General features: G+C 45.1%; 1 protein-coding gene across 4 annotated transcripts in view; it reads right to left on the bottom strand.

Moving 5' to 3' along the window:
- The window catches only part of BTBD10 (BTB domain containing 10), a 73594-nt gene that overhangs the window by 33226 nt on the left and 24956 nt on the right, over positions 1 to 15412 (bottom strand). Inside the window, exon 1 of one of the 4 annotated variants that reach the window (XM_040327931.1) lies at positions 6566 to 6900. The exons of 2 other annotated variants lie outside the window; for them this stretch is intronic. In XM_040327931.1, coding sequence (XP_040183865.1) covers positions 6566 to 6666 — 101 coding nt within the window. In that variant the 5' untranslated portion in view covers positions 6667 to 6900. Of the gene's footprint in view, positions 1 to 6565; positions 6901 to 15412 lie in introns of those variants that run through there. One more of the 4 variants, XM_040327929.1, reaches the window with a different exon arrangement.

The following is a 15412-nucleotide window of genomic DNA, read 5'->3' as shown; positions in this document are numbered from 1 at the left end:
CCCGAGACCTTGTAACACTAACGAAACACAGGAGGGAAAATGGCCAATTGGGCCCAATTTGGACATTTTCACTTAGGGGTGTACTCACTTTTGTTGCCAGCGGTTTAGACATGAATGGCTGTGTGTTGAGTTATTTTGAGGGGACAGCAAATTTACACTGTTATACAAGCTGTACACTCACTACACAACATTGTAGATACAAAGTGTAATTTCTTCAGTGTTGTCACATGAAGAGACAGAATAAAAAAAAAAATGACAACAATGTGAGGGGTGTACTCACTTTTGTGAGATACTGTAGCAGCAACAGTGCTATACAAAGTAATAAATTGAAATACTATGTGACGCATTGCGATACTATGACGCATGGCGATACTATGTGACGCATGGCGATACTATGTGACGCATGGCGATACTATGTGACGCATTGCGATACTATGTGACGCATGGCGATACTATGACGCATGGCGATACTATGACGCATGGCGATACTATGACGCATGGCGATACTATGACGCATGGCGATACTATGACGCATGGCGATACTATGTGACGCATGGCGATACTATGTGACGCATGGCGATACTATGTGACGCATGGCGATACTATGTGACGCATGGCGATACTATGTGACGCATTGCGATACTATGTGACGCATTGCGATACTATGTGACACAGATGTCAAAAAAAGTCTCATCCACTCGGTGCTTCTCGCATTCAGTGGTGGATTGGTTTACAAAACGCCTGCTGATCAAAACGGACGCCGCCCGTGTGAAAAGGCACCAACAGTATTCTATAATTCACATAATGCAGCTTCAATCTTGTAATGTCAGCCGATTTAAGGCCCCATTTAAACTTTACAATTTGGAATCGTGGCAGAAATCTCCACAAGTCCTGCGATTGTGCTGCGGCAAACGCTTCCAAAAAAAAACACAAAAAAGAAATTCAATACGATTGTTGGATATCCCCATTACCATGAATAGGTTCCTATGCTGATGTTTATTCCTGTCACGGGACTCAGCCTCATTGTTTGATAGAGCGCTGTTTGACCATCCTGAATAAGGATCCTGAATGGATCCCGTTTTGCTCTCAGTAGATCGTGGCATATGCAAAGTAAGATTTCAACATAGTGTGATGTTGTAAAACACTATAGTTTTTTTATTAAAAAGTATTGCACTTCTATGTTTAAAACTTGCAAAGCAGCACGTAAAAAAATGGGAAGAGCAAAGGCAGGCAATTCCTCCAGTAACCAAAATGGCCGACACTTGTGGTAGCGTGTGTACGTGGCTCCGCCCTACGTGTTTCGTCTGATGTGACGATACTCTGCCGTCACATCAAGAGGTTCCTATGCTGATGCTTGTTCCTGCCACAGGACTCATCCTCAGTGTTTGATAGAGCGATGTTTGATCATCCTGAATAAGAGGGTCACTTGCATTCTGGTGTGGATTCTCTTTGGGTGTCACATTGGCTATCCCTGGATTCCCTTCCAAGCACATATGGAGTTTTATCTGGGACTCTTTTTTTACTAACCTTTGGAAACGCACTTATTCATATATTTATTGTGCACTTTTTTTTTTTTACCCTTTATGGACAGTTTTGATGTTTATGGTGTTATTTAATGACTTCTACACACGTATGTGTCAGAACACTTTTTTTTCTATATTTTGATGTGCTTTTTCCCCCCCATACTGATAAATGTCTGCAGGGGTCCCAGGGCTGCACAAAAAGTGTCCAACGGCCGCTGGTTGGGCACCAGGGTGTTAAACTTCCCCATTTTTATTTCCGAATTAGAAATGTCTGTGAAAAAATTAATAATTTTTTTTTAATACATATGCAATAATCAATGATGGAAACCAATTACTTTTGGCAGTTTCAAGTTAGGTTCTTCTTTGTTCGTGGAAGGGTACCAACAAATCTGTCCACAGCTGTAGCTGGACCCACAGGGCAACCGATCAGTATAGTGTCGCTGGTACAAACCGCAGCTTACAAAATGGCATTTGCAGATGAATTGCCAGGCATAGCCTCAGGAGGTACGCGGGTTTAAAAACAGGCTAATGAATATGCAAAATAAATTATATTCAGCCGAGATTATTTCTCTACTAATTAGAGCTTCAGTGACAAGCGGAGGCACAGGGAGGACCACAGTTCACAACGCTAAGCAGGAACATAATCTCATTATTTGAGACATTATCTGTATAGTTTTGGGGCATTCCAAGAATCCGGACACACACACACACCGAGCCGGCATCAGTGCCACCATGGTACAAACACCCCCAGGTTTTGCTTGTAGGGTGGCACCATTGGTTTTCTGTGAAATCAGGAGCATCTTCTCACATGATTTAGTATCCTCAGGGATCTCGCCTCTTAGGCACTACAGGCAGACGAGTAAGGCAAGTCTATTTTATGTTATGTTTAACACTGGGTGGGGGGGGGCATGACAAATCCCAGGCGCCATTGCGACTAGAAATGGCGTCCTGGCGCCTGGGCTTTTGCCAGCCTGGGCAGACACCACCTCGCACGCTCCAAGACTGACACTGAGGCTGCTGCCAGCTCTCACCCACCGCGTCTTGCTATCTGTTGAGCGGCCCACCAGTCTGGAGTAGCCAGGCGGAGATTGGCTGAGGTGAGGGTGCCTGTGTGTCAGTGATGAAGCAGAGTCTGACAGGCGAAGCAGGGAACTACAACGTCCCAGCATGTGCTGTACCTCCATTGCAGCCTGTGATAGAACTACAAGTTATAGTACCTCACTATAAATTTTAACCACTTGCCCTCCAGAAGATTTACCCCCCCCCCCCCCGATACGGCACCAAGTTATTTTAACTGACAATTGCACGATCGTGGGGCGATGTACCCAAATAAAATTTATGCAAATCCCCCCCCCCCCCCCCTCAAATAGAGCTGTATTTTGGTGGTATTTGATCACATCTGCGGTTTCTATTTTTGTGCTATTAAACAAAAAAAAAAAAAAGGCTTCATAAATTTAGGCCAATATGTATATTGCTACATATTTTTGGAAAATAAAAATCCCTTTAAGCGTATATTGATTAATTTGCGCAAAAGTTATAGCTTCTACAAACTATGGGAAACATTTATCTTTTACTAGTCATGGCAGCGATCAGCGTCTGTGATATTGCAGCGGATAGTCAGACACCAACGGACACTTTTTAGGGACCAGTGACACAAATACAGTGATCAGTGCTAAAAACTATACATGGTCACTGTACTAATGACACTGGCTGGGAAGGGGTTAACATCAGGGGCGATCAAAGGGTTAACTGTGAGCCTAACCAGTGACTTTGTGTACCGTGGGGGAGGTGCTTTTTGTTAGGGGGGAGGCATGGATCCTTGTCCCTGCTTTGCGGAGACACAGGATCCATGCCTTCCCTCCTGACAGAACAGTGATCTGCCTTGTTTACATAGGCAGATCGCCGTACTCCCTCAATACTGAAAGATTGGCGGTCGCTGGCGGACATCGAGTATATAATACCACACAGTGGGAGCGGGACGGCGGCGGGACGCATTGCGCACCCACTACCCAGAAGTGCAGGATCACGTACTAGGTACGTGATCCTGCACAGCAGTGCCACTTTGCCGCCACATATCCAAGTTATACGTTTGGGAAGCGATTAAATGTACCAAGTTCTTAGGGATCCTGAGAAGGTTAATGGGCAAAAGCTGAGAGGCACAACTGTGTGTAAACCTGTGTGGTGCATCTGTAAAGATACACATCAGGGCTAAGAGAAGGGGGTTTTGTCATTGAAAATAAAGCTTTGTCTCCTAGATTCAAGGCAACTGTCAAACCCTGGGCTAAAGTCCATGCAAAGGGTCTTCAAGACACCGCTGACAGACTTTTATTGCCATTTCCAAGGACACAAGCAATGCGGTCTTAGAACCACAGAGCACTATAAAAACGCGTAGTAAATGTTTTATTGAACTGGACCGGTCATTAAAATTTAGGGCCTGACATGAATCAGTATGGCATAGGTCAGCATTACCAAGCTATTACTACTTTCAGGGAAAAAAACAAAAAGGATCTTTTGGGGGGGGGGGGGGGGGGGAAACCACACCTCCTGCTGCTGTAATGCTACCTGGAACTAAAGCCTAGGCAAAGATCACATGGCAACTTTGAAAACGTGCCGGTTTGGTGCGTCTTTTGAGTCAGTATGGTCAGCAAGGATTTGATCTTTCAATCGTCTCTCTAAAAATAAAAAAATAAAAAAAACACAATAAAAGGTCTCAGGAACAAAAATGTTCGGGACAGGTCTTCAAAACCCGAGACTATCCCAGCACACCAAATGATACATTGTTGAGCTAATGAACCAACCTGAGACTATGCAATGTTGCAATGAATAAAACCTGAGACTGTCCCTCTAAACCAGATGATACATTGTAGATCAAATGAACCAACCTAATGCTATCCCCGAAAACCAGATGATACATTGTAGATCTAATGAACCAACCCGAGACTATGCTTGCAAACTAGATTATACAGTGTTGTTGTAGTAATGAACCAACCTGAGACTATCCCTGAAAACCAGAGAATACATTGTAGTTTGAATAGACAAATTTAGAGGATACATTGTCGATCTAATGAAGAAACCTGAGACTACCACTGCAAACCAGAGGATACATTGTAGATCTTATGAATCAACCCGAGACTATTCTTGCAAACCAGATGATACAATGTAGTTCTAATGAACCAACCTGAGACTATTCTTGCAAACTAGATGCATTGTTGTAATGAACCAACCTGAGACTATTCCTCTAAACCAGAGGATAAATTGTAGATCCAATGAACCAATCTGAGACTATCCCTGCAACCCAGATGATACATAGTAGATCTAATGAATAAACCTGAGACTATTCTTGCAAACTAGATGATACATTGTTATTGTAATGAACCAACCTGGAGACTATCACTGCAACCCAGCGGATACATTGTAGATCTAATGAACCAACCTAAGGCTAGCCTTGCAAACCAGAGGATAAACTGTAGTTCGAATAGACAAATTTAGAGGATACATTGTAGATCTTATGAACCAACCTGAGACTATCCTTGCAAAACCAGATGATACAATGTAATTCTAATGAACCAACCTGAGACTATGTTTTCAAACCAGAGGATACATTTGTAGTTCAAATAGTCACATTTAGAGGATACATTGTAGATCTAATGAAGAAACCTGAGACTATCAATTTTAAACCAGAGGATACATCGTAGATTTAATGAAAAAACATGAGACTACCTCTCTAAACCAGAGGATACGTTGTAGTTCTCATGAACCAACCTAAGGCTAGCCCTGAAAAATCAGATGATACATTGTAGATCTAATGAACAAACCTGAGACTATCCTTGCAAACTAGATGATACATTGTAGCCATAATGAACCTGAGACTATTCCTCCAAGCTAGATGATACATTGTAGTTCTAACGGACAAAACCAGAGGATACATTGTAGTTCCAATGAACCAACCTAACTAAGGCTATCCCTGAAAATCAGATGATACATTGTAGATCTAATGAACAAACTTGAGACTATCCTTGCAAACTAGATGATGCATTGTTGTAATGAACCAACTGGAGACTATCCCTGCAAACCAGAGGATACATTGTAGATCCTATGAACCGACCTGATACTATCCTTGCAAACCAGATGATACATAGTAGTTCTCATGAACCAACCTAAGGCTATCCCTGAAAAATCAGATGATACATTGTAGATCTAATGAACCAACCTGAGACTATCCTTTCAAACCAGAGGATACATTTGTAGTTCGAATAGACAAATTTAGATAATACATTGTAGATCTAATGAGGAAACCTGAGACTACCCTTGCAAATCAGAGGATACATTGTAGATCTAATGAACCAACCTGAGACTATCCTTTCAAACCAGAGGATACATTTGTAGTTCGAATAGACAAATTTAGATGATACATTGTAGATCTAATGAGGAAACCTGAGACTACCCTTGCAAATCAGAGGATACATTGTAGCTCCAATGAACAAACCTGAGACTATCCTTCTAAACCAGAGGATACATTGTAGCTCCAATGAACAAACCTGAGACTATCCTAAACCAGAGGATACATTGTAGCTCTAATGGACAATCCTGAGACTATCCTAAACCAGAGGATACATTGTAGCTCTAATGGACAAACCTGAGACTATCCTAAACCAGAGGATACATTGTAGATCCAATGACAAAACCTGTGAATGACTCAAACTATCATATCATCCATCTCCCATCCTCCATCTCCTTTCACTGATTTCCCACGTGATGATTAGAAACAATATACAGCCCAATTCAAACACTCGGCACCCACAAGTCTGAAGTTTATGTCTGTGGCCCCATAAGAACGATTACTACCGCATACATGGAAAACAGAAATACGACGGAATTCCTAGGCAAGTTCATTGAGCAGATCACTGCTGGAACAAAGCGATACATTGTGTATTGCAGATAAAAGGATTCAGACAAAGAAGAAGATTGCAGCTTTGGTGTCCCTACATGAAGCCGGCTGACACTCTGCTAAGTGCCCAAGTTAGGGTGAGGGGGGTACGCACCTGGCACTCACGCACTGGAAAACCTTTGACATCAGAGCACAAAGGAAGCGAGACACATCAGACAAAACCGCTGTATACGCCAGGTCAGCATCGCCGTGCATTCCTTGCAAAGTTCAGCATATTGCCAGTCCGCTGCTGCAGCAGCCGCGCAGATCCTCTGGATGTCCTTTAGTCCTGCGGACCCCCCTTGGCTGCGGTCGGCTTTTCTGCAGTCACCACCTCCCCGAGACCAAAACACAAATTTTCACACAATCGGTGATTCAGACGCGCATAGCGATCGAGCTGACGTCTCCAGCCACACCACCCTGTTAGTGTTGCTTTGTGAGAAGCAGTCCTGCCAGATGCCTGCTATTGGATGTCCCACAGTGACGGGCAGAATACAGATGGGGGGAGGGGGGGGTGTTTCTAAGCTATTCCCTAGCTAACAAGATTTTCTAGTAGAACTCGTCGTATCGGCTAACGCGGCGGCTGCAATTTACTAGAAAGAATGACTTTAATCTGTGTCATTCAGGAATGCTGCCGCATTCATAAGGAGTGCGTTGCTGCAAGCTCAGGCGTACGCGGCACTATTCGCTATAAAAAAACATAAGTAGCGTGTCTGGCATAGGTGACCCTGGACGTGAACCCCCCGGGGTGTGTTCTAACGCATTTCATAAAATCCTCTATTCTTAATCCCGATGGTTAGAGCTAAACACCGGCCTCCCCTTCAGTCTCGCACCGTTGTACCGCCTCCTCTCCTGGACTGAAATGTCCTTACTCTGATTTCACCGCACACTGCAAGCTTCTCATAATGTGCATTAGAAGCTTCATCAAGTCAGATAGAGTCCACCTCATTTCCTGGCTGGAGAATGTTGAGCATCATCTAGCTCTTTGAAGGTTAAGAAAGGACTCCTTATAGCCGCACATCGACGCTGTCCCTAAAATGAGTAAGTGGCAACCTCAGCCTGGACTCCAGCCAAGCCACACCCCCCAATGGGTTTCACTCCGCCCCTCCGAGCTTAGTCGTGGGGATCATCTAGCCATTTCTTCCACAGCCTGATTGCCCCTGGCCCGCCCCTTTCATTCATTGGATTTAAGTTATTTTAATTATGGAGACTCAGCATCACACGTGCGGGGGGGGGGGGGGGGTCTGCATGTAAATACAGCCTGCCTAGGGACACCCATTGCCAAATTTCAATATTAGCATAACTCCACTCAACAGCCAGCCAGGCTGGAGGGCAATTAAGTACTGAGGTGAGGTGCTGGCCCCTTCCACCAGCCATACCTACACTGCACATAGAAGTGCAGAGACCCAGTGATTACATAGCTGGGTCCAAAATGAGATCTGTCTTGGGGGGGGGGGGGGGTACCTGTCAAAACCGCTTCTGCCCAACAGTTTTGAGAGCAGAAGGCAGAAAAGTAAAACTTTAACCACTTAAAGCAGAGTTCCAGCCCCCTTCCCCCCCCCCACTAAAAAAATTTAAGTCAGCAGCTACAAATAGTAGCATTAGGGCACTTCTGTGTTCAGGGATCCCGCGGTGTCCTCCCCCAAGCGGATTCTTGAATTGGCTCTCGGGTGCTTGCGCCGCCATCTTGGGTAAGGGAAACCAGCAGTAAAGCCTTCACCGCCAATTTCCTACTTCGCATGCGCGAATAATGCTGCTCTTTCTCATTGGGTCGGCTGCGGCGAGGAACGAACTTTCGGCAAACTCAGCAGGAAGTAGGAGCAGATACCTGTCAAAATCAGGAACCCGTCCCCCCCCCCCCCACACAAGGTGCTAAATGTGGCACCAGAGGGGGGAGGGCAGACAAGCAGAGCTGGCCCCTTTTGGGTAGAGCTCCACTTTAAGGTACACCCTATAGCAATTTTACTACTTCAGGGCGGCACCTCTGCGCCGGATCACGTATATACACACACACACGTGATCGGACATTTCCAGGTAGGGGGTGTGCATGGGTGCCACCGCTGTGATTACACATAGCAGGAGCCTAATGGCGGTTACTGCAGACTCGATCACCACCGGCAATTTGCAGATCATCCTGCAGAGAGACAGAACGCGCGGTCTGCTTATGTAAACATGGCAGATCGCCGTTCTGACAGGAGGGAAGGCATGGATCCTGTGTCTTCCCCTAAAAAAAAAAGCACCCCCCCCCACGGTACACTAAAATACTAGCTAGGCACACAGTTAACCCTTTGATAGCCCCCAATGTCAACTTCCCAGGTTTAAGATTTTATTTACCTTAAAAGGGGCTGTAAAAGACAAAAGTTTTTCACCTTAAAAACTTTGACAATACCGGCCTCCCCAGCCCCCCCCCCCCCCCCCGTTTACTTACCTGACCCCTCGAAAGTCCCGCGCCGTGATTGCTCTGTCATCTTGGCCGGCTTCACGGCTCACTCATTGGTCGATTGAAGCAGTGCAGCCATTGGCTCGTGCTGCTGTCAATCACAACCAATGACGTGGTGCACCGGGGGGCAGGGCCAAGTGATACAGTCGGCGGCTATGGCCGTCGGCTGTATCACGGGAGCGCGCCCGCAAGGACTCCACACCATGCAAGCTCGCTCGCATGAATGTGTGGAGTTCTTGCCGGGAGGACCAGAGACAGCCGCCGAGGGACCCCTGAAGACGTGGATCGGGGCCACACTGTGCAAAACGAGCTGCAGTGGAGGCAAGTATAACTTAGTATAAAAAAAATTCCCTTTAAAGTGATTGTCAACGACCACCTTGTAAAACAACCCATTTAAAATAGAAATGAAAGCCAAACATTTGTGTATAGCTCTAAACCCTGGGTCTTCAAACTACGGCCCTCCAGTTGTTCAGGAACTACAATTCCCATCATGCCTAGTCATGTCTGTGAATGTCAGTGTGTTACAATGCCACATGGGATGTGTAGTTCTACAACAGCTGGAGGGCCATAGTTTGAGGATCCCTGCTCTAAACAAACATTTAAAAAAAAAAACTTTTTTCCCTGTGAGCCAATGAGGAGAGAGCAGGGATGGGGCCAATCCGCATGCTGTGTGAGTGCCCCCATAGCAGGAGGCCAGGCGAGGAGCCAAGACCACCGGCTGGGGACCCAAAAAGAAGGGGAGTATCGGGAGCTTCTCTGTGCAAAACCATTACAAAGCAGGTAAGTATAATAAGTGTGTTATTTTCTTTAAAAAATTATTTCCTTTAGAATAACTTTTTTTTTAATCTTATTTTTATTGTAATAAACACAAAAAACAACATAACGTACATTAGCACATCAGCACCAAAGAAAGGTCCCACACAAGGGCCACAGGGAGGTAATGTGTTACAGAGGGATGCCAGACATTCTACAGATACCATAGGTGACCATCATCAATTAGTTGGTATGGCTCATGCTCCCAGGCTACACCGGTACTGAAACAACCCACATGAATCATTATGCTGTAAAGCAGTGGTCATCAGCCCTGTCCTCAGGGCCCACTAACAGGCCAGGTTTTATGTATTACCTTGGGGAGAAGCAGACTAGAATACTGCAATCACTGTGCAGCAAATGAGATCACCTGTGATGTATTTAAGTTATCTTGCAAACCTGGCCTGTTAGTGGGCCCTGAGGACAGGAGTTGATGACCACTGCTGTAAAGGACTGACCACTTGTATCCTCAGGGGAGCCCGTCAAGTAATAGGAGAGAAAGCTAAAATTGGCTGCAGCAGTAGAGGGTGAAGCCAACCACTTGGTCCACAATAGAAGGGGGAGGCCCATCGCTTCCAGCATAGGATGATGGATTTTCTGGCATAGAACAGTAAGAGACCCAACATGATCCTCTCAGCCACCCTGGGTAGAAGTTTCTCCACCAACCCAAGCAGGCATATTCTTGGGGACGGAGCAATGGAGATATTAACCACTCGCCGACCGCGACTCTGTTGCTCGGGACTCTCCCTTCATATTGGCCGAGACAGCAGTGAAGCACCATTGGCTCCAGCTGCTGTCATAGTCAGTGAGCCGGAGAGGAGAGGCGGGCCAGGGCTCCGTGTCTGAATGGACACACGGAGCTGTGGGTGGGCTCGGGTGCCCACATAGCAAGCATTGTTATTTTTAACCAAATATAACCCACAAGACTTTAGTATCACTTTAAAGTGAACCTCCGCTTTTCGGAAACCTCCCCCCCCTCCCGTGTCACATTTGACAACTTTCAGGGGGGGAGGGGGTGCAGATACGTGTATAAAACAGGTATTTGCACAACTTCCTGATGTAGACTCCCGCCCCTCCGTGTCACCGACAATCCCCCACCGTTGTGTTCTGGGAAACAAGACTCCCAGGACACAGCTGGGACCAGTGGGAACGGCGCAGCGTGACTCGTGCATGCACAGTAGGGAACCGGGCAGCGAAGCTGCAGCGCTTCACTTCCCGATTCCCTCACCGGGGAAGCCGAGAACCGAGCGGTAGCTCAGCTTTGGCTGCCGACATCGCAGGCGACCTGGACAGGCAAGTGTCCATTTTTTAAAAGTCAGAAGCTGCAGTATTTGTAGCTGCTGGCTTTAAAAAAAAAAAAAAAACATTTTCAGGTGAACCTCCGCTTTAAAGCAGTGTTCCACCAAAAAAAAATATTAAAAGTCAGCAGCTACAAATACTGCAGGACATATGGACATCTACCTGTCCAGGGCACCCGCGACGCCGGCAGTCAATCCGTTCGTTGGCTCTCAGGTGCTGCTTCCGTCATCCTTGGTAAGGGAATCAGGAAGTGAAGCCTTCACTTCCTGGTTCCCTACTGCGCGAGTAACGCTGTGTGTCCTCGCTGGTCCCTGCTATCTTCTGGGACCAGCGGGGGGGTTGCGGGAGGGGGGGGGGACAGACTAGGCGCCAGACGTGGCGTAGGTCACTGATCACTACAATGACCTGATCTATGCCAGGAAGTGGGAGAAAATACCTGTAATTACACAGGTATCTGCTCCCTCCTCCCCCCTGAAAGGTGCCAAATGTCACACCGGAGCAGGGGTAGGATTCCAAAAAGTGAAAGTTCCATTTTTGGGTGGAACTACACTTTAAAGTGGAGGTTCACCCAAAAAGTTAATTTTTAACATTAGATTGAGGCTCGTTTTGTCTAGGGGAATTGGGTGTTTTTTTTTTTTAAATCTAAGCAGTACTTACCGTTTTAGAGAGCGATCTTCTCCGCCGCTTCCGGGTATGGGCTGCGGGACTGGGCGTTCCTATTTGATTGACAGTCTTCCGACAGGCTTCCGACGGTCGCATACATCGCGTCACGATTTTCCAAAAGTAGCCGAACGTCGGTGCGCAGGCGCCGTATATAGAGCCGCACCGACATTCGGCTTCTTTCGGCTACTCGTGACGCGATGTATGCGACCGTCGGAAGCCTCTCGGAAGACTGTCAATCAAATAGGAACGCCCAGTCCCGAAGACCCATACCCGGAAGCGGCGGAGAAGATGTATCTCTAAAACGGTAAGTACTGCTTCGATTTTCAAAAAAACTACCCGATTCCCCTAGACAAAATGAGCATCAATCGAAGGTTAAAAAAAAAAAAATTCCGGGTGAACTCCCGCTTTAAGTGTGACTCAACGAGATGTGAGCAGCAATATGACTGTATTTTGTATTAGAAAAGGCATATATTCTTTCATGTGCACACAAAGAGCAGGGCTCAGATGTGGCTTGGTACTTGCACAACCGGCTCCATTAGCCTTTGTGGTAAAGCCACCGATTACTTCACAAACCGTACCGCCGCACAATGCAACGGAAATGAGCCGGACACCGGAGTGTCTGTGACTCAGAGGTATTGACCAGTGTGTACACTCATCCTATAGAATGACTTTTCAAACAGTACGTTACGTAACAAAAAACACACACACACACACACACACACACACACACACAGGTCAGCAAGCAATATGGACATGCAAAATAAACCAAAACGGCAACAAAGCAGCGGACGGGCCGACTAGAAATGAGAATCTGCTTGCAATGTACATCAATCAGCACCGACATATTTTAACAATATTACATTCGCAGGACTGCAATGTAAAAGGCAAAATAATCATAAAATTGCACTTACTTACGCACAACAAATTGCTCAACAAGCCATTTATTATCATATAGAGTCCAGCCGTCATTGTAAATGCAATTATTTTCATTACTAAACTTGCCGCAGGCTGTAATCCTCTAATGGGCTTATCACATAACACACAGCGCCATGGACTCGTCTACTCTCCAAGAACCAAGCATTCTCTATGTAAATGGCGCATAAACCAAATCAGAATGAATAGTAGATGACCACAACGCAACGATTTCCTAAAAGCCGCAAATTGGAGTTGAACCACTTGACCTCCGGAAGAGTTAACCCCCCCCCCCCCCAATAACCAGGCCATTTTTTTGTGATACGGAACCGCATTACTTCTCAGTCATGCAAAGCTGTACCCAAATAAAATGTATGTCTTTTTTTCCCCCCCCAGTGGTATTTGATCACCTCTGTGGTCTTTATTTTTTTGCACTATAAAAAACAAAAAAAGACCATTAAAAATAAAAATTGTATAATAGGAGAGAATTTTTTTTATAAAATATATATATATATATAAAATCAATAAAAAAAACACACACAAAATACATTTTTTTTTTTTGCTCTTCCTCTTAACATATCCGCACACCACGCCACCCTTTTGGAAGCTGAGATTGCTTGGAATAGGATCCAGCACAGCCCCAGGAATCCTGAAGGAAGACAGACACACCAGTACACCAGAGCCTAGCTAAGGAGGATCCCTCTGAGTGACCCCTGGTTTTGATGAGCCCATAAGACCTCCGTAATAGAGGTCCACCGAATCTGGCAAGCGGCATCCCTGTCTGAATATATCTCAACGGCTGAAAATCCTATGGATAACATTGTTGGATGAATTTATCTTGTGATTACATCTAATCAATATCAATCAATATCACTTGCAGTGGACACTTTCTTTGCATAATTCCACTTGTATTTTTATGGGAGCACTTAATTGGTATATTTAATTGTTACACTTATTTGTACACTGCCTCCGTTTTATAACAGGACACTTTGCTCGTTTTTTCTTTTTTTCTTTTTTTGGTTGCGCATTTTTTTTTACCTATTTTTGACACAAGCGGTACTGCATACAATAGAAGTCCATGTGGAACGAATTATCTTTGTTTCTATTCACGTCTATGGGGAAACTCGCTTTAGATTACAAGCATTCTCCTGGAACGGATTATGATCGCAATCCAAGGTTCCACTGTATTATCAATCAACTGTGTTTACTCTTTTTAAATCATAATCACAACAGAAACTACCCAGATGACCCTAATAAATTTACATACCCTGGTGATTTTGGCCTGATAACATGCACACAAGTTGACACAAAGGGTTTTACCATCCTCACCTGTGATCCGTTTGTTTGTAATTAGTGTGTGTATAAAAAGGTCAATGAGTTTCTGGACTCCTGACAGACCCTTGAATCTTTCATCCAGTGCTGCACTGACGTTTCTGGATTCAGAGTCATGGGGAAAGCAAAAGAATTGTCAAAGGATCTGCGGGAAAAGGTAGTTGAACTGTATAAAACCGGAAAAGAATATAAGAAGATATCCAAGATATTGACTCTAATCAAGAAGTGGAAAATGAGGGGTTCTGATGAAACCAAACCACGGTCAGGTAGACTAAAATTTCAGCCACAGCGGCCAGGACAATTGTTCGGGATGCAAAGAAAAACCCACAAATAACTTCAGGTGAAATACAGGACTCTCTGAAAACATGTGGTGTGGCTGTTTCAGATGCACAATAAGGAGACACTTGAAGAAAGATGGGCTGCATGGCCGAGTCGCCAGAAGTATCCCACTTACATTAAGCCAGTGGTTCTCAACTCCGGTTTTCTTCGGGACCCACTTACAGGCCAGATTTTCAATATTACCTTGAGGAAAACGTTTCGGTTAATTTCAGTTATTTTGAAAACGTTTCAGTTATTTTGAAAACGTGACCTGTTAGTGGGTCCCGGAGTTGAGAACCACTGCATTACGCCAAACGGCACAGAGACAAGTCTCAAACCTTCTGCCACAAAGTCATTTGGAGTGACGAGACCAAAACTGAGCTTTTTGGCCACAACCATAAACACTAAATTTGGAGAGGAGGCAACAAGCAGAAAGGTCCACCATACCTACTGTGAAACATGGAGATGGATCGCTGATGTTTTGGGGATGTGTGAGCTACTAAAAACGGCACAGGATTTTTTATTTTTTTTTAATTGATGGCAAGATGAATGCAGTATGTTATTAAATACTAGGGGTGAAATGGATCAAAAAACTCACGGTTCAGATTGTTCCAAGGATACCGTTGTATCGTTATATTCCCCCCCCGGCTTTCCTATGCACAGGCTAAGTGATTGACGTATGACAAAAGCTTCCCCCTGGGCATACAGCCACGTCACGAGTTGCCGAAAGAAGCCGGACTGCGAGTCGGCTCTATACAGAGCCTGCGCACCGACGTTCGGCTTCTTTCGCCAACTCGTGACGCGGCCGTATGCGCCGGGGGGGGGGAAGCTTTTGTCATACGTCAATCACTTAGCCTGTGCATAGGAACGCCCACTCCCGCAGCAGTCACTACCCGGAAGCGGGTGGGGAAAATAACGATACAATGGTATGTACGGCAAAAAAAAAAGAAGATCAGCATACTGTCAATGTCGGAAGTGAGTGTAATGTTAGAACATTTTTCATTGGGTCATTTGGGTAGTTTCTGTTGTGATTATGATTTAGAAAAGAGTAAACACAGTTGATTGATAATAAATGGCTTCAGTCAAACACTAACCATTAGTGAGAGAAAAGTTTTTGTGTTATCATTCATATTCTCTGAAAAATGGCCAAGAAATCATAAATTCCGCCGGGGTGTGTAAACTTATGAG

The sequence above is a fragment of the Rana temporaria genome, chromosome 11, assembly GCF_905171775.1.
Source record: "Rana temporaria chromosome 11, aRanTem1.1, whole genome shotgun sequence".
Taxonomy (NCBI): Eukaryota; Metazoa; Chordata; class Amphibia; order Anura; family Ranidae; genus Rana; species Rana temporaria.
The sequence above is the reverse complement of the archived record's forward strand: the minus strand, read 5'-3'. Positions and strand labels throughout refer to the sequence as shown.